The 23253-nt window shown below is 61.6% G+C and overlaps 2 protein-coding genes across 3 annotated transcripts; one reads left to right on the top strand and one right to left on the bottom strand.

Annotated features, from left to right (window-relative positions):
* Positions 1 to 2233: 2233 nt before the first annotated feature.
* On the bottom strand, positions 2234 to 6818 carry MYCL (MYCL proto-oncogene, bHLH transcription factor). The gene is made up of 2 exons (XM_041417412.1): positions 6214 to 6818; positions 2234 to 3951 (listed from the first exon to the last, which is right to left on the bottom strand). Exons 1-2 carry the CDS (start codon positions 6716 to 6718, stop codon positions 3371 to 3373), a joined length of 1086 nt encoding a protein of 361 aa, XP_041273346.1. The 5' UTR covers positions 6719 to 6818; the 3' UTR covers positions 2234 to 3370.
* Positions 6819 to 11908: 5090 nt separating this feature from the next.
* On the top strand, positions 11909 to 21668 carry MFSD2A (major facilitator superfamily domain containing 2A). 2 transcript variants are annotated; one of them, XM_041417430.1, is made up of 14 exons: positions 11909 to 11976; positions 12066 to 12188; positions 12684 to 12808; positions 15886 to 16009; positions 16155 to 16233; positions 16429 to 16601; positions 17546 to 17636; positions 18070 to 18191; positions 18846 to 18929; positions 19632 to 19715; positions 19990 to 20102; positions 20275 to 20418; positions 20594 to 20770; positions 21092 to 21279. In XM_041417430.1, the coding sequence occupies exons 3-14, from the start codon at positions 12750 to 12752 to the stop codon at positions 21147 to 21149; spliced, it is 1308 nt and encodes a 435-aa protein (XP_041273364.1). In that variant the 5' UTR covers positions 11909 to 11976; positions 12066 to 12188; positions 12684 to 12749; the 3' UTR covers positions 21150 to 21279. The 2 variants fall into 2 exon arrangements, with proteins under 2 accessions (XP_041273364.1, XP_041273363.1); XM_041417429.1 differs by lacking the exon at positions 19990 to 20102 and having other exon boundaries at positions 21092 to 21668.
* The last annotated feature ends 1585 nt before the right edge of the window (positions 21669 to 23253 follow it).

Raw genomic sequence — 23253 nt, 5'->3', positions numbered from 1 at the left:
GGGCGGGACGGGGGCGGGCCGGGGCCGGGGCCGGGGCCGCCCGCGGGGAGGACGGGGCCGGGCCCCGAGCTCCGTGTGCTCCTCTCCCCAGCCCTCTCTGTGCTCCTCTGTCCCCTCACTCCGTGCCCCGGGTCCCCACAGCCAGCCCGGTGCCCTCCCCGTGTCCCGGGTGCCCAAACCCATCCCCAGTCCCGCGGGTCTTTTTCGGGTCCCCCGTTATCCCCCCAAATCCCTCACGGCCTTGCCCACACATGGGGCTGTGCCCCGTGGTCCCTTTTTCAGCAGCGGGTGGGAAGGATGCTGTTGCCGTGGCAACGGGGCAAAGCCATGGGGAGCGGGGCTGTTGCCATAGCGACGGGGCAGAGTAGGATGATGCGCGGGGGAGGGCTGCTGCCATAGCAACGGAGAGGAGCGTGTTGCCGTGGCGACCGCATCTTCCACTGAGGCTCGTCCTTCCCATCGCCACGGCAACAGGAGGAGATGGGGAGCGGGCCGCTGTCTCCGTGGCAACAGAGGGGAGGGAAGAGGGGAGGCCGTTGCCATGGCACCTCCGCGGTGCTGCTCTCCCTGGCAACACACATCCCTCGCCGTGGCAACAGGGAGAGAGGGAGGCTGCGGGCCAGGGGGGTGCGGGCAGCCGGCCCCCCCTCGGCAGGGAAGGGATTATCGCCGCCTCGGGAAGCTGTCCTAAAAATTTGCCAGCCCAGGCGTGAAGGCGGCGGCGTGCCCACAGCACCCCCGGGCCAGCACGGGGACGGGAGGGGAGATGTGGTGGGCAAGCAGAAGTGGTTTGGGGGGTACAGCAGGGTGTTAGCAGGGCAGCGTGCATCAAAAAATAACTAATTCAGGCAGTGCCGACTTGTGATGATTGCAGCTGACACTCACAAACTGCAGTGCTGAACAAGCAAGAAGAGAAGGAGAGCCCTGTGTGCTTATTTTGTTCACTTCATAGGGCTGTCAGTCTCCTTCCCTCATCCTGACCATGACAATATGAGAGGGGACACGTGCTCCAGTAACCAGGGGAGTTCCAGGTAGATGCATATGGATGCAGGCTTCAGGCAGGAGGATTCAAAGGTGTTTACAAACTGCAAGTCAGTTCTTCAGTTTGATTTGGGCTTTGGGGACATCTCCCACTGGTGGCAGTCTCAGCTCAGGCTGTGGTTCTGCTCATCACTTCCAAGGAAGATAATTAATGTTTTAAACTTCCTATGTACCTTCAGCACGAAAAGAAATTTCGGGAGGGTCACCTTGAGCTGAGAAAAAGACGAGAGACTGCGAGTGTGAGTGTCACAAAACCACAACAAAAATAACCATTTGAGGGGCTGCTGCATCTGGGCTGTGTCTCCTGCGCATGGGCGAGGTGTCAGATTTAGGTCACCCCGCTCCCTGGTTAAGCTGTGGGTCATGGGAGCACCTTTTAATGCAGCTCTGAGAGGCTGTGACACCGAGTGATGCAACACAGAGTGTGAAACGCTGCTGGAAGCGAAGGGGATGGGTGTTCAAGGGCTTCTGTGTGGCACTATTGCTATTTAAGGCTGGTTTTCCCTGGGTGATGGAGGCTCCAGCAGCAGCTCCTGACTCCTCAGCAGTAACATAATCCACATCCCTCCTGCATTTAGAGTAAGACTTTTGCTGCCAGGACAAAGGAAACCCAAACGTGTCAGGTTTGGGGGCAGCAGGGAGAACACACGTATATATAATTTCATCCACTTGGCAGATCTGGGATGTGCAGTTCTCTGGGAGGAGTGGATTGCATTCCCCCCTCCCTCTAGGGTTACTGCTAGGCACAGCCCCAGCCCCTGACCTGTGGGGCAGTGATCACCCCACACCCCCTGCCCCAAACCCCATTAGGGGGGGTTTACAGTTACATCAAAGCCTTCTCCCAGCCCAGCCTGGGCTCTCTGCCCTTCCTTGCCACTAAAACCACTTAAAAGGAGGAAAAATAATCCAGGTGATTCATTTCCCTGGCCCCACCACCAACAACCACTTCTTCAAGCACTGGGAGAAAACCAGGACAAAGAGCTCAGTCTTGGTGCAGGCTGAGCCCTGGGGCAAAATAGATTAATTAATTAATTTTTATTCATGCCCAGGATACCCCAAAACCCAGGGGCCAGAGCAGCCCCCCCAGGAGCACCCAAGTGATGCATGGAAACCCACAGCATGGAAAAAGCCAACCCAGGCTGTTGCAAACTTATTTATTTATGAAGTATGAGGTAATGAAGAAAGTGCTAAATCCAACCAGTGTTAACTCTAACAGTTCTCAGCAGGTCAGCAGGGACCCCAGGGTGCCATCCTGTGGGACCACCCCTGCCAGCACCCCTGGGAGGGGACAGGGGACCGTGCCACCCACAGACTGGGCAGCAGGAGGGCACAGACAGGGAAGGCAGAGCAGCCCCCTGCAAAGCCCAAAGCTTTGCTGGGGATTTTAAGTGGCTGCTGGTGAAGGAGAACTCACAAGAGTGGGAAAAAGGGGTCACAAGGATGCTCACAAGGATGGGAAAGGGATAAAATTCCCTGTTATTGCAAATGGGTGGTTTGGAGAGCTGCAAAGGGGTGAATGGCCTCTGCGAGGACTCAGCTCAAGGGTCCAGCAGGAACCAGCCCCTTCCTGATCTCCCTAAAGTGCAGCAGGACTGAGCCCTCCCCCACAGCAGGAAATCCCCCCTTAAAAAAAAAAAAAAAAGTTTTTATATATTTATATATATATAAAAAAGCAAACTCTTTACCAATACTTCTCAAAAAGTGGTACAAAAATACAGTATAAAAACACAGCCTCCAGTATAAGACTCGCAGTTACAGCAGCAAGTTTCTAGAACATAAAATCCAGGACCAGCTACTGCGTGAAGTGACACAAGGAACTGAGGTACGGTCCAGCCGAGCAAGGGCAGAGCCCACGGGGTGCTGTCCATCCTGGTGAGAGGCACATCCTGCCATCTCCACCTCCATGGGATCTCTCCAGAGGTGTGCCCCGTGCTGGGCTCTGAGTCTGCTTGCTTCCAGGAGCCAAGGCAGACGTGGTTGCTTGGGGTTTTTAGGGTGAGGTGGATGCCCGGCGATGCTGTCGGTGGCAGATGGCAGAGAGGGGTGCAGGGGCTGCTGGGGAGGGGGAATAAATTTGAGCTCTTGAACTGGAGAAGTCACTGAGGAAGCTTCACAGCAGGGACAAGGGAAATTTTGGAACACCCAGTGCCAGGAACCAACCCCAGGTAGGCGACGCTGTTGGGGTCTCTGCTGTGGACCCATTCCCACAGCCACGAGCTGCATCCCCCGGGGCCAACAGTTCGACAAGCAACCAAAAATTTTAAAAAATGTGCAAATTGAGAAGGAGCTGGGGGTTTGTGGGGACCAGAGTGGGGGGGCACACCGGGTGCTAGTGCCCCTTAAGGTGAGCAATCCTTTTGAGCAGCTGGGTCTGGCGCAGCTGCAGCTGCCGCTTCTCGGCCGCCATCCTCCTCTCGGCGCTGATGAGGGACTGCAGGTACTCCGAGGATTTGCTCAGGATCACCACTTTGGGGGTCTTGGGGCAGCTGGCCAGCCCGGGCACCTGGTCCCTCAGGGCCAGGAAGCGCGAGCGCAGGTCGTTGCGCCGCTTGCGCTCCAGGTAATTGTGGTTTTTCCTCTTGGCCACGTCCTCGCTGTCCGAGCCGGGGTTGCTGCTGGGTTTTGGCAAGCCAGGCTCAGGCAGGGGCACGGCAGGGGTTGGCTCCACAGCGCTGGGTGGCTCGTCCTCCTCCTCCTCCTGCTGCTGCTGGTGCTGCTGGGGTGACTCGGGCGGGGGGCAGGAGTCTGGCGGCGAGCGGGCGGCGTAGTTGTGCTGCTGCTGGTGGACGGAGATGTGGAAACGCTTCATGCAGGGGTCCAGGGGGTCGGCACGGAGCGTGATGGTGACTGGCTTCCTCAGGCTGAGAGGCTGTCTCTTGTCCACCGTCACCACGTCGATCTCTTCGCCTTCTGCCCCCATGGAAAAGAAAAGAAATCTCCGTCAGATGGGAATGCCCAGTCACCCTTTGTCACCTTTCTGGGGGTCCCCACAGCTCCCTGAAAAATGTCAGCGCTAAAATTTACTTGTACACTGCAAACTCTGCCACCTCCAGAAGGGATTGAGTGATTTAAGTGCCCCTTCAATACCATCACGTGGGAAGCAGTGGAATTCCCCCCCTGTTTCTTATGCCAAAATTGAACTGGGAGGCTTTACTTCCGCCTCACTTCAGCACCAGGAGCAACATGTGTTCATCATAAAGGATCATCAGGAAAAAAAACACCCGAGCCCTCCTGCGAGGTGGGGGAAGCTGGAGGAGCAGGATGCTGGGACAGCCTAGTTCCAAAGTTCATCCCGGTCGGGTGCTTTCATGGCCCATTGGAATTGTAAATGAGGGATATAAGGGCAGAAGTACCCTTTGTTCCCCTCGGCTGCAGCTTCCCACCTCGGTGACTTGTTACTTTTCACAAGTGATAAAGCCCATTCAGCCCCGGCTTCCCGGGGACAGAGGGGACAATCCCCCACTGTGCAGGGAGGGAGGGAGAGGTGAAGAGGTCCCTACAGCAGACTCTGAACCTCAAAGGCATCTCAAGCCCAGAACAGAAAGACGTAAATAAAGCATAATTGGTCCCATTCTGCCTCTGGGCACTGCTGTTGTCCCACCCCAGCAAAGCTCAGTGGCAGGGAGCTGGCTTTGGGGACAAGGTGAGCAGGCTCCAGGCACGTCTGCTGTGATTGCCCTCACTTTACGGGATATGCTTCAACTTTTTTCCTAAGATTTGGGGGAAAACAGCCGCTTACTAAAAGTCCCCCGAGATGCTCAAACCCCTTCTAGAATCGTGGGGAGAGGCCTGGCCCCACTCTTCTGTGAGGGGGGCAGTGGTGGGCTTCTGATAGCGACCCCAGCCCATACCCCAAACCCTCCAGGATTTGGGGTTCGGCCCAGGAAGCCCAAACCCGCCGACACTGGAGCTCCCGGGCAGGGGGACACTCATCAGTGTCACACTCATCAGTGTCACAACCCGCGCGTCTCAGCCCCGTACACACGCACACGCTCATTAATAAAAACTCACACCGCCTAGCCCCGCCCCCGCAGGCTCCCATTGGCTGTCCCACGGGGACGGCCGGCTGTTCTGCCATCCCATTGGTCCGCGCTCCTGTCCATCAGCGCTGCCCCTCTCATTGTTTGCAATCTGTTGCTTTTTGTTCGGCGCCCACGTGGCGCGGCCGGACCCCTCCGGGACCCCCGCGGCACCGGGACCCCAGAGGCATCCCCGGGGCCCCCGCCAGCCCCCCGCATATTTGGGTTAAGCCTCTTAACGCCCGCGACCTGGCTTACAGTCCCCGGGCTTCTAATGGCATTAAGCCCCGCGCCGTGACTCACCGGCGCAGGTGGCGGCCACCGGCAGATTAATTAACGGGGTCACGGCACCGCTCCCACGGCAGCCGAGTCAGCCCGGCCTCGGCGGGAGCGGCGGAAACAACGCGCGGGCTCCGGCGGTGCCGCAGAGCCGCAGGGTGTTTGCAAATAACACCGAAAATTGGCGTGAGATTGGAGAGATGCGGGGCAGCGGCACCGCGCCGCCCTTTTGGGGGTGTTCGGGGGTATCCCCGTCCCAGCACGACCCCCGTGTGAACACCCGCACAGCCCACGCGGGACGGGCAGACGCGCCCCGGGGCTGGGCTGGGACACGCCGCAGCCGGGGCGGCCGATCCTGCCCGTCCTACCGAGCCACCGCCTCCGGGGACACGCCGCTGCTCCCAAACCTGCCGCCCCCGGGGCATATTTTGCCTTTTATCCCGAGGGAAGCCCGTCCCGGGTGGGCCGTGGGAGGAAGAAAGGGAAGCGGCCGAATTCACGAGCCGGCGGCAGAGCGCGGCGCAGCGCTCAGAACCCCAAACTTCGCACGCTGAGATGCAAACTTGCCCTTCAACCTTCCCACGAGGTTCCCGTGGGGCAGAGACGAGGGAAAGGAACCACCAGAGCCCCACGCACCCTCCCGAGAGGGACAGGGGTGTGCGGAGCAGAAACCCCGCGGGAAAGGGGAAGAGCCGAGCCCGCTTTGTTCGTGGGGCCGGGGCCGGGGCTCGCTTGGAGTCTCAACAAAGGCGCAGCCCGGCTGGGAGGCTCCCTCCCCGCACACACATGTGCGGACACGCGTGTTCCCCACGCCGGGCTCCAGCCAGGCTCGGGGCAGCCGGCAGCTCGGCGGCGGAGCGGCTCCGTCCCTTACCGGAATCGCTCTGGCCCTCGGATCCCGAGGATGCGGGGATCTTGCTCTCGGCCAGCGGGCAGAGGAAGACGGCGGCGGGATCCACGCACTCGCTGACGGAGCTGCTGAAGCCAAAATCCTGCGCGAAGGACGGTTTGTGCGGCGTGGCTCTCTGCGTGCCCGTGGAAAGTTTCTCTGTCATCGCCTTCTCCAGCCTCTCCCGCGCTGAAAAACCGCTCCACATGCAATCCTTGAGGATGAAAGCGCTCAGGTTCCCGAAGATCTGCCCCGTCCCTATGAGATATTCCGGCTCTTCCCCGGCGAGGCAGTACCGGGAGAGCCATCCCGGGCGCTCCTCCGGCCCCGAGCAGCATCCCTTCTCCCCGGGGGTACCCAGCGGGGACAGCGGGGGCGTGGGGACCAGCTCGAACTTCTTCCAGATGTCCTCGCTGGGCGCCGTGGAGCGGTGGAAATCCTCCTGGGCGTCGTGATCGTAGAAGTAGTGCTGGTACGAGTCAAACTCCATCTCGGCACGGGGAAGGGGGCGGCCGAGACAAGAACGGGCACACAGGACAGGGGCAGCCCCAGGGATGAGGGGGGACCCCCACCCCGGCGCCAGCCCCCGAGCCGGGACCGCGGGCGCATTGTTCCCCCGTTCTTATAACCCGGCCGCGGAGGCCGGCCCCGCCCTCGCCAATCGCAGCGCGAATATTTGCATAAAGGGCGTGGTCATGCTATGTGCCCCGCCCCTCTAAGGGATGCAGTGAGGTGGGCGTGTGGCCCCCCTCAGGGTCCCCGGTGTCGCTACCGGGGATGCTCACGGGGTTCTGGACCAGCAGCCCCCCCCGTTCGCTGGGCTGGGGGCTCCTCGCTGTCCCCAGGAGCGCCCCGGGGGCTCCCAGCGCCGTCCTTGGCCCCCCCGGGAGGGGCAGGGTTTGGGAGATCCCCCTCTGCAGGCGCTGGGGAGGGACACGCAGCTGTGCCACCAGCCCGGGGACGAGCAAAGCCAAGTGGAGAAGAGGGAACAAGTCACAAGGAGGCATCATTGTGCTGCCAGGGATGATTTTTGAGGGCTCTTTCTCGTCTGCTTGGCTGTCACCCCAGCTCCTGTTGGGCTGCCCAGCTCACACCACAGGCAAGAGAGTGGCTCTGGCACTGGGCAGCACTGGGGTCACTCAGTGTTTGTGTCCAGCTCAGGGTGACACACCCTGGATGCCACCTGGAGACATCCCCACTCCTTCCCAAAGCCCTCACAGGCCAAGCTAGGGTGTATTTCCACCCTGGAAGACATCAACTCCAGCAAAAAGGTGGCTGGAACAAGAAGGGGCTGTGGGGACACCAGAAAAGCAGCTAGGGGACACAGGGCTCACGAGGAACGAGGTCTGTGCACAGAGGATGGGCCGTGGAGGGGTTGGGAGCCCTGGGGATGTCAGGAGCCACGGGCTGGAGGAAAGTTGGGGTGTCTGGGACACACACAGGTCCCACCAGCAGCATTTTGCCCATGCAGCACAGGATGCTGCATCTCTCCAATGCCAAGTTCCTCCTAGAAAGGACAATAAATGTTGTGAAAACACAGTGGGGCTTTCCCTCTTGCACTTAATTCTTACACACACACACAGAGGCACAAAGTCCACCCTGAACCAGCAGATTCCCCTCACAGTGTGTGAACACACTCGAGCCCCAGCAGCCTCCTTTCTTCACCCGGTGTGGATGAGGACACGGCAGCCCCGGGGGGACTGGGAGCCGGTGCCCGGGGTGCAGCACCGTCCCTGGAGGGAAGAAAATGTCCCGGTGCAGCGACCGGTGCAGCCCAGTACAGCCCAGTACAGCCCAGTCCAGCCCAGCACTGCGATGCTCTTCACGAACCAGCACAGCCCACTAAAGTCCAGTCCAGTCAGCCCAGTCCAGCCCAGCACAGACAAGCCCAGTCCAGCCCAGCCGGGTCCATCGCAGCTCCCCCCGGTCCCCCCCGGTTACCCCCGGTCCCGGTCCCCGTCCGCCGCCACCGGCGGGCGCAGGGCGCCACCTGCTGGACCCGGGAGCAGCATCCGTGGGGCGGCGGGGGCGGGGACGCGCTGGTGACACCGCACCGGGCACTCCCCACCCGGGGGACAGCGCTGCCCATCACTCCGTGCCTCAGTTTCCCCATTGCCAGCGGGCACTGGGCAAGCAGCGGAGCGGGGCTGGCAGCGGGCACAGCGCTGGCGGCTGTCCCGGTGTGTCCCGGTGTGTCCCGGGGCAGCTCCGGCCCTTCCCTGGCTGGCTGGGGGCTCGGTGGACCTTGCAAATCTTTACCAGCTCCAGCACCTGTGAGAGTGCTGGCCCGGGCTGAGGTTTCCTGGCTGTGGGGTCCCCGCCACGGCCACAGCGCCCTAAATTCTCTCCTGGCTCTTCCAGAGCAGCCCCGAGCATCCCAACCCTGCCCGCGGGGCTGGGGCAGGAGCAGCGGGGTCTGGGAATCCCGCTGGAGTCCAGGCTGATGTTCCCTTTGCACTCCAATCCCAGCTTCATCCCCAGTCCCCAGCCACGCTGGATGTCCCCAGGGTGTCACCAGCCGAGCCCTGCCACCTCCGGGCTGCTCCCGCCCTTCTCCCTCCCTGGGAAGCGCGGGTGAAGCCCCCTCTTCCCCCTTAGGAAACAAATCTCCCTGCACGGAGGGCAGGGACCGAGCTGCCACACAGGTTTGTGCTGTCCCAGCAGCTGCAGTGACAAGTGGCCGTGGCTGGGGACGCGGCTGGCACTGCCCCTGTCCCAGCAGGAGCGCACTCCAGCCTATAGCGCCCGGCCACGTCGCCTTCCTCCCTCCTTTCCTTCCTCCCCGCGGCCTCTGGGACGGCTCCAGCTTTTCCCAGGGCGAGGCAGGAGCTTGTCCCGGCTCCAAGGGGCTCCGGATGCTTTGAAGGTGCAGAAGCAGCGCCGGGAGGAGCGGAGCCCTTTGATCCCGGCCCCTCCAGGCGCTGGGCAAACAGCACCGAGAGCCACCGGCTGTGCAAACACGGTGGGTGACAGCCCCGGGCCTGCGGTGACAGCGACAGAGGGACAGGATAACCCTGGCCGTGCCCCACAGCTGCAGGGTGCTGGCACAGGTCCCCAGCCAGCGCCGAGTGCGTGCCCCCGGTGCTGGCACAGCCCGCGGGAGCTGCCGTGGCCCTGCTGGCAGCTGGCACGGCTCCACACATGATGCAAGGGCAGCTCCTGGTGGCCCTGTGCCCTTTGGAGCCTCACTTCCAGCAGGGCTGGGCTTTGAAACTCCAGATTCTAGAGGGTTTCCCCACAGTGGGCAGCCCCCAGAGCCTGGCAGGTGTCTCAGGGGTGTCCTGGGCTCTGTCTCTGGCTGTCCCCATCCCACTGCAGCCTTCAAACCACTCTGCCATGCCCGTGGGAGACTTGGATGCTCAGGGAGGGAGCAGAGGCTGTGCCAATACATCCTAGCCCATGTTGTCCCTCTCTGCCTTGTGACACGCCACGTGTAGCCCTGCAATGAGTCCCCTTTGTCCCCAAGAAGCTGATGGGCAGCAGGCACGGAGTCTGGCTGGAGGTTTGCAGAATGCAAACCAAACCCCTGTGGGCTGCAGGAACACCCCTGAGAGCTGCCCAGCCTGACAGGGAGGGGGACAGTGCCCACAGCCCCGGGGTGACACCAGCCCCAGCTCCCTGGGAGTGCAGCCACCCACTCTGAGAGTGCAGAGAAAAGGAGAGGAAAATCCACCATCGGTTCCTGCTGCCTCCACTCCCTCCACTCATTTTGTCACTGTCACTCCCTGCCCGACAGCAGGAGGTGCCCTGAGCCCTGGAGAAGCTCTGTGGTGTCAGGCACTGCTGTCCCCCTGCTCAGGCAGCTCTGTGCCCCCCAGGAGCTCTGGGATCACCTGTCTCTGTTTGCCCCCAAGCCCGTCCTCCTGTCGGGGCTGGCCCAGCCTGGCAGGGCTGTCTGGTTTCAGGTGCTCTCCCACTTGCTCAGATCCTGCTCCAGGCTGTGCCGGATGTGTGACAGAGGCAGGTGTGGGTGGCAGGAGGGATGGCATCCTGCACTGCAACCCCCATCCTTCCATGTCACCAGGGCCAGGATTTGGGTCCCATCCCCCAGTGGTGTCCCCAGCTGGGGGATGTGGAGGCCAGGCTGGTGTAGTGTCACTGAAGTGGTTCTGGTGACTCTGTGAGTGGCCCAAGCCCAACCACCTGTGGGTCCCCAGAGTCCCCAGGCTTGTCAGGAGCTGCTGCAGGGACATCCCAGCTCGGATCAGCCCTTGGTGGATCATTTATCACCATGGGGATCCCCCAGAGCATCTGCTCAGGGAGGAAGGGCTCAAATCCCCCACAGGAAATTGTGCAATACCAAATCTGGGGGAGAAAATCCTCCTAATCCAGGGAGATCCTGGTGTGTCTACTTCTCCTGTTCATATGCAAGGCTGGGTTCCCCTATCTGTGGTCTTTCTGCACAATCTCTGTCTCAAAGGCCATCTCTTTGTTCCCCTAAAGCCCTGTTTGCCCAGGAGGCAGCTCTGCTCAAGGACAGGAATGCCAAAAGCATTCCCAGGAGCTGAGGAGCCCCCGGGACAAAGGGAACAGAGTAATGGTGCTGGGGTCACACAAGGTGGGGAGTCTGGTCCCTAGAGCATGGTCAAGTGCCACCACAGGAGTCCCCTCTGCTGCTGGGCAAGAGATTTTCCCTGGGGAAAAGAGAAACTATCAACTCCTCTCTTGATTTTTTGTGTCACTGATTTGGATACCCTGAAGCCTCACACAGGCCCCCAGTCCCAAGGGGGTGGTATCCCTGTGACACAAGGCAGTGCCAGGAGAACCCACTGCAGGTGTATGAGGGGCCAGAAACTGTGAGTCAATGGTGACACCAGCTCAGTGCTCCCGAAACCTGGGAGTGCCTGGAGCTGCTGAGCCACCCACCCTGCTCATCTCTCAGGTCCTGCTGCATCCCAGATCCTGTCCTCCCTGCCTGTTCCCGTCCCCATGCCCAGCTCCAGGTGGCACTCCGGGCATGGCACTGGTGCCACGCTGGCCCCCCTGGCTCGGCCCTGCTCCACAGCCTCGGCTCAGGGCGATCTTTGAGCCCTGCTGGCCTGAGCCAAGGGCAGCTGGTGGCTGTCACTGCGGTGACAGGACACTGACACGGGGTCTGGGTGTGCCCACGTGGGCAAACAGCGCCTGGAGCAGCTGGGAGGGACTGGCATCGAGGTCCATGTGGCCATCCAGAGAGGGGGACACTGCTAGTGTCCCCTGCACCCTTTTTAGCAGGGCCTGTTGTGGCAGGACACGAGGTGATGGTTTAAACTGAAAGAGGGGAGATTTCGGTGAGAAACAAGGAAAGTTTTTAACGATGAGGGCGGTGGGGCACTGGCACAGGTTGCCCAGAGAGGTGGTGGATGCTCCATTCCTGGAAGCGCTCAAGGCCAGGGAGGACGGGGCCCGGAGCAACCTGGCTGGGAGGTGACAGCGAGGTGGCAAGGAGGTGGCATGAGATGGGCTGTAAGGCCCCTTCCAACCCAAACCGTTCTGCCATTCTGAGGGGATGAAGGGCAGGGATGGAGGGCAGGGATGGAGTGGGGGGGCTGAAGGATGAAGAATGGGCGAACGGAGGGATGTGGGACAGAGGCGAGGCAACGAAAGCACCGCGACGCAAGGAGGGCAGCTCCGTTGGGAAGGGCCGGAGCAGGAGGAGGAGGAGGAGGAGGAAGAGGAGGAGGAGGANGCAGGGCCGTGGGCGGCGGCGCGGAGCGGCCCGGGGCCGGGGGGCTCCTGCCGCCCGCGCTCCGCCAGCACCGCCGCAGGGTGAGCCCCGGGGCACGCCGAGGGGGGTCCGGGACGCTTCGGGGCGGGGGGCTCTCCCCGGGGGTCGCTAACACCGGTCCCGGTTGCAGGAGAACCGCGAGCGGCTGTCGGTGTGCAGCAAGCTGTGCTACGCCGTCGGGGGGGCTCCGTACCAGATCACGGGCTGCGCCCTCGGCTTCTTCCTCCAGATCTACCTCCTGGACGTGGCACAGGTACGGCAGGGCTGGGGGACGGGATTGGCGCCGGGGCTTGCGGCTCCCGGAGCTCCCGGTGCCGCTTTGCCCCGGGGATGGAGCTGCGCGGGGCTTGGCGGTGCCCCGGGGGCTGCGGCTTCTCCCGGGCCGGTCCCGCGCCTGTTGTTGCCGTGCGGGACAAAGCGGGGTGGTGGTGGCTGTTTGGGGGGGGCACAGGGCCCGTCCTACGGGTGTGAAACACGGAGGGAAGGAAGCTGGGGAAGGAGAGCACCTCGGCTTCCTTGTGCTGGGTTTGGGCACTCGGCTCCGGGGTGTGGGAATCCCGCGCTGGGGCAGCGCTCGGAGGTACTGGGAGCCTCAAATCCCTCTGAACGAGGGGGAGAGACCGAGGGACTGCTCCCAAATGGTTGTGGGGTCACAGTGGGTAGGGTTGGGACGGTCCTGAGGGGTCAGGAAGGGCGGCTGGGACCACCGGGGGTTTGCATTTCCTGACACGAGTTCCTCCCCCTGCAGGTGGACGCTTTCTATGCCTCCATCATCCTGTTTGCGGGGCGAGTGTGGGATGCCATCACGGACCCCATGGTGGGATTCTTCATCAGCAAAACTTCCTGGACCCGCTTCGGCCGCCTGATGCCCTGGTAGGAGCTGCTGGTAGCACCCTGCATTCCCTGCCTGCTGTGTCACAGCTCTTCCAGTCAGCTTTGGGTATCCCCTGGCATGAGGAGTGCAGGGCAGGATGTGCTGACGCCCTGGCTCACCCAGGTGTGGTGCCAAGAGCTCCAAAAAGCCCCAGGTGCCACTGACAGCTGGGTGGCCTCGAGTTTGTGCCTGTTGCTCTTGCTGCTCCCAGGCTGACCTCAATGTCACTGCACCTGCAAACTCCAACGTCCCTGCCACCGTGGTGGACTTTGTTCCTGTCGTGGCTGCAGGGTGGCAACCAGAGCAGGTGGCACCACAGGGAAGAGGGCTTGGGGGTGTGTTTGACAGATCTGTGGTGGTGGAAGCGCCGGCTGACAGTCACGAGGGTCCTCCCCGGGCAGGGGAACAGCTGTCCTGGATCTGTGTGTCTGCACTGGGTGCTCCCTCTGCCCTTGGGAGCGGATGGGATGGGCTTTGTGAGCCCCCACATGGCTCGTGCCTGCACCCGGGGCGGGCTTAGGACATCCCTGAGCACCTGTTCCTGCACGGGATGTGGAGCTTTAATGCCTGGCTGGGGACAGGGTGGCTAAAATAACCTCGTGTGCCTGTGGGATGGCCGAAACACAGAGAGGGTGGGCACGGGGGGAGTGGAGCTGGAGGGACGCAGTGCTTTCCCCCGCAGAATTATACCCTCTGCTTTCCTGGAATAGCTCTGGGCAGCAGCAGGCAGTTGTTGAAGGCAGGCTCCACACACGTGGCCTGAAATAGCTTCTCCCTGCCTGCAGCAGGGTCTGGGGTCCGGAGATTAGCGCGGGGCAGGCTGGGCGTGCGGGGCAGCCACGGGGATGGCTCCGCTCGCCCTAATCTCGAGGCAGGGGGTGGGACTGAAGTGGCTGCATTCCTCCCAGCAGCTCCTGCTTCGTTAAAATTAGCCAGAGCTTTCTGCTTGTGCTGGGCCCCTCCGGGGCGGCCGCAGCTCGCTGCTATTGTGCATGGCTCAAGGGCTGCCCGCTGAGCCCAATTTGGATGGAGTCGAGCTGATTTTAAACCTCTTAAACCCCAGGTTTTTCTGGCTCTGCCAGCCCCGGGCTGGTATTGCTGCTGTGGCTGCCTCAGTTTCCCTGCCTGCAAAGCCAGGAGCTGCAGGCACTGGGGTGGTCTCAAGGCTGCTGTCTGACCCCCAAACCTCAACACCTGCGAGGTGACCCTGCCATGTGTGAGGGTTTATTGCCGGGCTGATCTCTGGGACCAAGCCCAGCTGGCTTCAGCACAAAGCTTGTGGCCGTTCCAGTTCCTTGGAAGGGAGAGGACACCTTCCTTGAGGGCCACCACCTCTCTCCCTTTCAGCCCTCTCTCTTTGAAACGCATTTTTGGCACACTTCCATCCACCAGCTCATCCGCTGTCTGCTTCCTCCTTTTCCCCCAGCCTCGTGGACGTCACCCCATCCCCAGCTCTGAGCCGGGATCCGCATTTCCTTGACCACAGCGGACTTCCCGCTGGCTGAACTTTTCCTTGAGGTGTCTGCGAGTGAGAAACCCCTGCCTTTGACCTCCTGCAGCCTTTTGGCAGCAGCTCGGGCCGGCTGGGAAGGGGTGTGCGAGCGGCACAAAGGAACACACCATCCGGCGGGGCCAATGAGCGCCGGGGCACGTCACAGCCTCAGCCTCCTCCGAGCTCCTTAATCACCTCGCCCTGGGTCAGGGGTTACTCTCAGTCACTCTCCTGCCTGCCAGGAGCTGTGGTCAGCCCTGGCCGGGGCTCAGCTGCCCGGTGCCGGGGGGAATCGGTGCATCTGACGCTCACGGGATGGCGAGCGTGACGCGGTTCTGTTCTGGTGGTTTCATTCAGCGTTTGGCTCCGCGTTTCCCTCGGCTCAGCTCGGCGTATGGGAGGGCAGATAAGCTGCAGCAGGAGGGGCTGGAGCTGCTCGGCGCTTTCCTCCCCCCTCCTTCCCCGGCAGGGTGACGTGGGTGTGGAAAAATGTGCATGTGTTGGGTCCTGTGCAGCCTCTGTCGCTGCTCTCCATCCATGGAGTTTCTGTTTCTCGCTCTCCCCGCTCCCTCCCCGACTTTCAGTGTAAGCTTTGCGTCCTGTACGTCAGCCCAGACGGAAAGATCTCGCTGTTCCCTGGCAGGGAAGGGCCAGCTCGGGCCGTGAGTGGCTCTGTCTCATGTCCAGTTCTGCTGGACTCGCTCCAGGACCTCACAGCCTCTGCCCTGGGGTTTGTGGAGCTCAAGGTGCTCGCAAATCCCCAGCAGAATCCATCTCCTGAACAGATGTGGGTCTAACCTCAGCACCTGGCTCGCTTCCCTCCTTCCTTCTCCCCTCCTCCCCTGAGTGATGGGGGGCCCTGGGTGCCTGTGGTGTCCCCGGGGTGCTGGAGCAGGGCAGAGCTCTGCCCTGGCTGTCCTGCAGCAGGACAGGGGTTATGAGACCCACGGTATGAAGAGGGCAGATGCCCTTGCTGGCAGATCCTGCAGGAATTGCTGCCAAGGCCCAGTGCTTTAGCAGTCCCCTCTGATCCTCTGTTGCATTTTGCATCCCATGTCCCTGCTCCTGCAGCTCTGCAAGGGCTGGGCAGAGGTGGAGGAAGGAGCCAGCCTGCTGCTGGTTTGCTCCACTGCTGCCAGCAGAGCAGGGCTTGGGGGGCCTTGGCAGCAAAGCCAAGCTGGTGAGAGGTTTTTGGCTGCTGGGGAGCAGGGCTGAGCTGCCTGGCTGCTCCCCAGCTGCTCCCCAGCCCTTGCCAGGATGAGGGGGGTGATTACATCCTGCTGAACACAGCAGTGCTGCCTGGGGGAGAGGTCAGGACTGGGGGTGGAAGCCCAAGGCAAGAGCAGATCAATCACTTCTGTGGAAGGAGACACCTCTGTTAGTGCAAGGAAAGCTCTTCCCTGGAACTCTGAGTCAGCTCTTCTGACCCTGCAACACCTGACCTGCTGCCTCCAGCCCTGGTTTGGATCTGGGCAGCTCAGGAGCCCCCAGAGGAGATGCCTGAACCCCATGGGATGTGTGGAAGCAGGCAGAGCTGGGCTGCTCAGGCTGTGCCCACAAGGCTGACACTTTGTTCTCTCAAAGGATCATGTTCTCCACCCCTTTTGCCATCATCTCCTACTTCCTCATCTGGTTTGTGCCAGACATCTCCACAGGACAAGTGATGTGGTATCTTGTCTTCTACTGTGCCTTCCAGACCCTCGTGACGGTGAGTCAGGCTCTGCTCACACCTGGCACGGAGGCTGCCAAGCCCTGCCAACCCCTGAGCTGCACAGAGGGGCAGAAACCACCCTGCCCCAGGTCCCTCGGGCTGTGACATCCTCCCTGAGCCAATTCTCCTTGTGCCATTGCAGTGCTTCCACGTGCCTTACTCAGCACTCACCATGTTCATCAGCAGGGAGCAGAGCGAGCGGGACTCGGCCACTGCCTACCGTGAGAGCTCCCATTTCTTTTCCTCCCCCCTTTCTTTCTTTCTTTTCCTCCCCACTTTCTTTCTTTCTTTTCCTCCCCCCTTTCTTTTTCCTTGGGGATTTGGACATTTCTCCCCGGGAAGGGCAGTGGATCCCAGCTGGGGATGCCCTGCCATGGACAGGGGCTGTGCTCAGCCCTGCTGTCCTCTCCCTGCAGGAATGACCGTGGAGGTTCTGGGCACCGTGCTGGGCACTGCCATCCAGGGCCAGATCGTTGGCAAAGTGGACACTCCCTGCGTGGGGAGCCCCTTCTTCTTCGGCTTGACCAACTCCTCGGTGGCCATGGAGGAGCTGAACATGACCCACGACACCGGGTCTCTCACAGACACTGTAAGCTGGGGGTCCCCTGCTGTGTGCCTTCCTTGGGGCAGGGGCTGAGCCCCCTCCCCTGGCTGCAGGGGCTGAGCCCCCTCCCCTGGCTGCAGGGGCTGAGCCCCCTCCCTTGGCTGCAGGGCTGAGCTCCTTCCCCCTGGCTGAGCCCCCTCCCCTGGCTGCAGGGGCTGAGCCCCCTCCCCTGGCTGAGCCCCTTCCCCCTGGCTGCAGGGGCTGAGCCCCCTCCCCAGGCTGAGCCCCTTCCCCCTGGCTGCAGGGGCTGCAAAGTGGACACTCCCTGCGTGGGGAGCCCCTTCTTCTTCGGCTTGACCAACTCCTCGGTGGCCATGGAGGAGCTGAACATGACCCACGACACCGGGTCTCTCACAGACACTGTAAGCTGGGGGTCCCCTGCTGTGTGCCTTCCTTGGGGCAGGGGCTGAGCCCCCTCCCCTGGCTGCAGGGGCTGAGCCCCCTCCCCTGGCTGCAGGGCTGAGCCCCTTCCCCCTGGCTGAGCCCCCTCCCCTGGCTGCAGGGCTGAGCCCCTTCCCCCTGGCTGAGCCCCCTCCCCTGGCTGCAGGGCTGAGCCCCTTCCCCCTGGCTGAGCCCCCTCCCCTGGCTGCAGGGCTGAGCCCCTTCCCCCTGGCTGAGCCCCCTCCCCTGGCTGCAGGGCTGAGCCCCTTCCCCCTGGCTGAGCCCCCTCCCCTGGCTGCAGGGCTGAGCCCCCTCCCCTGGCTGAGCCCCTTCCCCCTGGCTGCAGGGCTGAGCCCCTTCCCTAGGCTGCAGAGATGAGCCCCCTCCCCTGGCTGAGCCCCTTCCCTAGGCTGCAGGGATGAGCCCCCTTCCCCCTGGCTGAGCCCCCTCCCCTGGCTGCAGGGCTGAGCCCCCTCCCCTGGCTGCAGGGCTGAGCCCCCTCCCCAGGCTGAGCCCCTGCCCTGACTGCTGCTCCCTCTCTTGCACAGAGAAATGCCTACATGATCGCTGCGGGGGTCATCGGGGGGCTCTACATGCTCTGTGCCCTCATCCTGCTGCTGGGCGTGAGGGAGAGGAGAGGTGAGGCTGCACAGGGGCTGCAATGCTCAGGACTGGTGGAAATGCTGCTGTTCCTTCCTCTCCAGGAGGCTGGCTGAGCTTTTGGCCCCTCATTTGTGGCTCTCCCCAAGGAGAGGGGCAGGTGGAGCTGAGCTCTGGGTCTGGGGAGGTGCTGCACGAGGCCAGAGCACCTCTGGGGTCTGTTAGATAACCTTTATCTCACCCATTTTTGGCTGGCCAAGGTTGCCAGTGCCAACCAGGGCATCTCAGGGGGATGTGATATCCAAACTTCTGTCCTTCCTTCTCCCTGCTTATCCTGGGGGAATCAGCTGCTCCATGGGGCTGGGATGCTGTGGGTGGTCAGGGCTTGTGGAGGGTGCTGAGCAGGGGGATGGGGCACCCAGGGGTGCTGTTTTGGGGGGGCTCTAACGCTGGGCTGATCTCTGCTCCCCAGAGTCCTGTGAGCTGCAGTCGGACGAGCCTGTCTCCTTCTTCCAGGGGCTGAAGCTGGTGATGAATCATGGGCCCTACATCAAGCTCATCGCTGGCTTCCTCTTCACCTCTCTGGCCTTCATGGTGAGCTGGAAGGGCTGGGGACAGGGAGCAGGGGACAGGGAGCAGCAGTGGGGGTGACTGTGGGGACAATCCCAGGGGCTGGGGGCACGTGGTGGGTGAGCCAGAGCTGCCCCGGGCAGAGGATGTGGCCTCGTGCCCTCGGTCAATGGCTGCTTTCTTCCTCTCTCTGTGCTGGGAGTGTGGCTGTGTGGGGACAGACATGTCCCCCTGGGGTGACTGTGTGTTCCTCCTGACCCCTGTCTGTGCTGGGAGTGTGGCTGTGTGGGGACAGATGTGTCCCCCCTGACCCCTGCCTGCATTGGGGGCACAGCTGTGTGGGGACAGACATGTCCCTCTGGGGTGGCTGTGTGTCCTTCCTGACCCCTGTCTGTGCTGGGGGTATGGCTGTGTGAGGACAGATGTGTCCCCCCAGGGTGGCTGGGTGTCCCTCCTGGAGTTCTGGGTCTCCCCCCTGACCCCTGCCTGCACTGGGGGTATGGTTGTGTGAGGACAGACATGTCCCTCAGGGTGCTGGGTGTCCCCCCTGACCCCTGCCTGCGCTGGGATTGTGGCTGTGTGAGGACAAACGTGTCCCCCCTGACCCCTGTCTGTGCTGGGGGTATGGCTGTGTCAGGACAAACGTGTCCCCCCTGACCCCATCTGCCTTTTCCACAGCTGCTGGAGGGAAACTTTGCCCTCTTCTGCACCTACACCCTGGGCTTCCGCAACGAGTTCCAGAACATTCTCCTGGCCATCATGGTGGGTACGGCCCTGTACTGCAGCCCTCGGGGGGCTGGGGCTGTGGGGGGGGTCCAGTGGGTGCTCCCTGGGCGCTGGCATGGGCTGAGGGGAGGGACAGGGACAGTGATCAGAGGTGCCCTGGGACAAGGGGAGGGAGAAGAAGCTGCCAAAAGCCCTGGAGAGGCTGGGTGGGCTGGCAGGAACAGCGGGGCCTTTGTGAGCCAGGCCACAGATGGGGGACACCAGGAGCCGTGGGGGCCTTTTGTCCCAACCCTGCCACTTGTCTCCCTCCCCTCCCCTCGTTGAGAAAAGGATCTCAGTGTTTAGTGCCAGGAACACGGAGCAAAACAGCTCCCTGAGAGCTCTTTGCAGCTCGCCTCGTTCCTGGAAGCGCTTCCCACCCTCTCCTCAGCGGGGAGGAAAGGCCCAAGGTGCCATGGTGCCCACAGAGCCTGGCTGCTGGCCACGCCATGGGCTGGGGACAAGATCAGGTCCCTTCCCAGCACTGAGGGTTGAGTCAGATCCTCCCTCTGTCGGGGCAGGTGTGGAGCCAGGGCTCTGCTCTGGGGGAGGAGGTGGCCCCACACGCCACGTGTGGCTTCGTGCCAGCGTGTGGCAATCCCAGGTGCTGGAACTGGGATGGGAGGAGGCCGTGCCAGGAGCTGGGAAGGGCCTTTCCAGCAGACGAGAGCCACCACCATGACCCTTGTGTCCCCACAGCTCTCGGCCACCTTGACCATTCCCTTCTGGCAGTGGTTCCTGACCCGTTTTGGGAAGAAGACAGCTGTCTACGTGGGCATCTCAGTGAGTGTCCCCTCAGCTGTGGGCTGCACCTGGGGATCACGGCATGAGCACAGCTCCCCCAGAAGAGCACAGAGCTGGGCAGGGGCTGCTGCTAGTGACAATTTGGTGCCTGTCCTCCTCCTGTTGTTTTTGCTGTCCTGGGTGTGTCGTGGGGCTCAGGGAGGGACGCTGCACCTCTGGCTCCCTGCAGGGCTGGGATATGGGGAGGGGGGAAAAGCCAGGGGGTCTGGGCCAGGTCCTGGTGATGCCAACCTGCTCTCTGCCCCCGCTGCAGTCTGCCATCCCCTTCCTCATCGCCGTGGTTGTCCTGGACAGTAGCCTCTTTGTCACCTACGTGGTGGCCGTCGCTGCCGGCATCAGCGTGGCGGCCGCCTTCCTCCTGCCCTGGTGAGTGTGAGGGGCTTCCAGAGCCTGCCAGGGGCCTTAAAAACCCTCAGAAGGTTTTTTTTTTGGCCATGTTTTCAGCCCCAGGTGGGGCTCCTGAGGGAAATGCTCTCGGCACAGGGGAGGTGGCTTTGCTGTGCCAGCCCTGGTGGTCACCGTCCCTCTCTGTGCACAGGTCCATGCTGCCAGATGTCATCGACGACTTCAAGCTGCAGCACCCCAGCTCCCGTGGCCACGAGGCCATCTTCTTCTCCTTCTATGTCTTCTTCACCAAGTTCACTGCTGGGGTCTCCCTGGGCATCTCCACGCTCAGCCTGGAGTGAGTTCCTGCCTGGGAGCTGAGTGGGGGGACAGGGAGGGAGGCACTTCCCAACCTCTGGGAGGGGATTTATGAGCCCTAAATCCAGCTGTTGCCCCAAAGCTCTCCCCACAGAGAGCAGGGAGCCTCTGCAAACCCCATTTCCTTTGTCTGAAGGTGCCTTTCTTACCCTCAGCTTCGCAGGGTACCAGACCCGGGGCTGCTCCCAGCCTGGCCAGGTGAACTTCACCCTGAAGATGTTGGTGTCCGCTGTGCCCGTGGGGCTGATCCTGCTGAGCCTGCTGCTGTTCAAGCTCTACCCCATCGACGAGGAGAAGAGGAGCAAAAACAAGAAAGCCCTGCAGGATTTAAGGTGAGCGTCAGGCAGCAAGCACGGCCCGTGGGGGTGTGTGTGTGGGGGCAGGATCAGACGGGTTGGGACACACTGGGGCTTGTCCAGGGATCCTCCAGGACCCGTGGGCGGTGGCATGAGGGAAGGGCTGACTTGTTTTCCCAATCCCAGCTTCCAAAGGGATGGTGTGAAGCGTTGGGAGATCAGCAGGAACCCGCCCCAGCTGCTTGTGAGGTGCTGACATCCCTCTGGCAGCTCCTGTTCCCCAGGGCAGACATTACTGGGCTGCAGACCTTGCTCCTGTGGGTTAATCCGTGCTTCATTCCCAACTCTTTCCCCCAGGGAGGAGAGCAACAGCAGCTCGGAGTCGGACAACACAGAGCTGGCCAGCATCGTGTGACCCAGGCTGGGTGTGCTGCTCACGCTGGGGCTCCCCAGGGGCTCGTCCCCCCCGGGCTGGCCCAGCCTGGTGGCCCTGGAGGTGCTGGAGGAGCCGTGGGGAGCATCCACTGCCTCCAACTCGGGATCTGTGCCCGTCCCGTGGCTTGCACGGGGCCCACAGAGCGCTGGTAGTGTACATTACACACGTGGTGCTGCCTCACCAGGGACAAGCACTCTCCCTGCCAGGCTCTGGAGGGCAGGGAAGCCCGGGCTGGCATGGTTTTGCCTGGATCAGCCGTGCCCAGTGCCCTGCCTGGAGTTGATTGTTAGTGTACATTACACTGTCAGTGTGCCCGCGCCCAGGACGTGAGCTCACCTCTGCTGTCTCTACAGAGGGCACTAATGTGGGACCTGTGCTTTTTTTACACAGCCTAATTAACTTAATGATGTAAATATGGAGCCGTTTGCTGTTTGTATATATCTGTACAGAACCCAAACCCGAGGACCTGTTAATATTAATTTACATAAAAGTGGGGGAAGTCGGCAGCGGGCGTGGAGAATTTCTTTTTTCACTCATCTGGGGTTTTTCACGGCTGTCAGCAAGCCCTGGGTCTCTTTAGACACCATGGGGTGCAGGATTGACTTTTCCTGAGCCGTGGTGCAGGAATGCCATAATCCAGGCAGGAGCTGTGCTCAGCCCCTTGCCCCCGTGCAGCTCCTTGTGTCGCAGCCACCCAACAAAGGCTCCATTATTTCCTCCTTTTCAAGAGGGGGGTGGAGGGAGGAATGAAATCAAAGTGCTGCCAGCAGGGATGGTGAACTCCAGGCTGGAAACAGGAGAGGCAGCTGGGGAGCGGAGAGAAAGGGAATGTGGGCTGTGGGTGACACTCAACACTGGCAGAGTGCTGGGGAGCACTAATCTCCCTGGATATTTATACCCCCTCTCGCATTCCCTGCTCCCACAGCAGCAAGGGGCAGAGCCCTGCCCTCCCCAGCACCTCCAGCAGCAAGTGGAACTGGAGAAAAAGGGGCTGGAAGCAGCCACATCCATGGCTGGGGTGAAATCCCAGCCTGTGCTGGCTCTGCTCTGTCCCCAAGGGGACAGGGGCTGGAGCTGAGAGTTTGGGGGGTTTGGGGGGAAGGATGTGGCTCATCCTTTGTTCCACATTTGGGTACAAAGGACAGGAATGAGGATGGGGTTTAAAAATAGCCAGAGGGATCAGCTGGGAATGCTCCAGCGGGCCCCTGTGGCTGGGGAAGAAGGCAGAGGGATGGGGATGAGGGATGGGAGCTGGTTTTGGGCTCAGCAGGGCCCCATGGCTGTGTCTGGGGAGCTCCCTAGGGCAGGACACCAGGAGGACAAAGCCAGCTCTCTCTGCAGCCCCTCTGATGGGGCAGGAGGGTGTCAGGAGCATCCTCTGCAAGAGGAGGAGGAGGAAGGCTCCAGCCAAGAGAGCTCAGGGTTGTTGGGAATGTTCTGGCCCTTGCACTGCTCCTGGCCAGGAGTTATCCCAGCCATGGCCATGACCTGGCTCCTCTCAGGGGTGTGGGCAGTGCTGCTGCTCCAAGGCTTTCAAAGATTGCTGCGAGCCTTTGTGTTTTTTTCTCAAAGAGTTCCAACAGAAATAAGGGACACTTTATTCTTTGCCTCCTTGTTTTTTTGGCTCTGTGGAGTTCACGAGGAGGAGTCTCTGGGTTTTTTGCAACCAGCCAGAGGAGCTTGAACTGGGGTCTGGATATTGCTCACTAAGCATGCCTCCTCTGTTTGAGGCTTTGAAGAAAATGAGATGTGTGTGGGGGGAAAGTGACCATGAGAGCTGATAACACTCGAGCCCTGGGCAGAGCTCCAGCCTGGGAGCAGGGCTTGTGCTCCAGTTTGGTTACACAGGGCTTCACTCCAAGCATGCAGAAGAAATGGGTGGGGAAAAAAAAACACACAGGGAGGTGTTGCCTGTACCTACAGCTGTGCTCTGGTTTAATCCACACACACCTTGGGCCTGGAGAAAATGCATCAAAATGCTGGGAAGCACCTCCAGGCAGAGCTGGGGTGGCAGGATTGCCACATCCTCCGGGTGAGGGGCAGGGAATCAGAGGCAGGAGGTGGAAAAGGCATTTCCAGCTGT

This window comes from Onychostruthus taczanowskii, unplaced genomic scaffold, assembly GCF_017590055.1.
Source record: "Onychostruthus taczanowskii isolate IOZ18803 unplaced genomic scaffold, ASM1759005v1 scaffold56, whole genome shotgun sequence".
Taxonomy (NCBI): Eukaryota; Metazoa; Chordata; class Aves; order Passeriformes; family Passeridae; genus Onychostruthus; species Onychostruthus taczanowskii.
The sequence above is the reverse complement of the archived record's forward strand: the minus strand, read 5'-3'. Positions and strand labels throughout refer to the sequence as shown.

Excerpts from the sequence above, each read along its gene's own strand:
- MYCL (XM_041417412.1), bottom strand. The coding sequence starts at position 6,718 with ATGGAGTTTGACTCGTACCAGCACTACTTCTACGATCACGACGCCCAG. Across the intron at positions 3,952-6,213 it reads CGAGGGCCAGAGCGATTCCG|AAGGCGAAGAGATCGACGTG; the intron begins GTAAGGGACGGA and ends CCATGGGGGCAG.
- MFSD2A (XM_041417429.1), top strand. The coding sequence starts at position 12,750 with ATGGTGGGATTCTTCATCAGCAAAACTTCCTGGACCCGCTTCGGCCGC. Across the intron at positions 18,192-18,845 it reads TCACCTCTCTGGCCTTCATG|CTGCTGGAGGGAAACTTTGC; the intron begins GTGAGCTGGAAG and ends CCTTTTCCACAG. Across the intron at positions 20,771-21,091 it reads AAAGCCCTGCAGGATTTAAG|GGAGGAGAGCAACAGCAGCT; the intron begins GTGAGCGTCAGG and ends TCTTTCCCCCAG.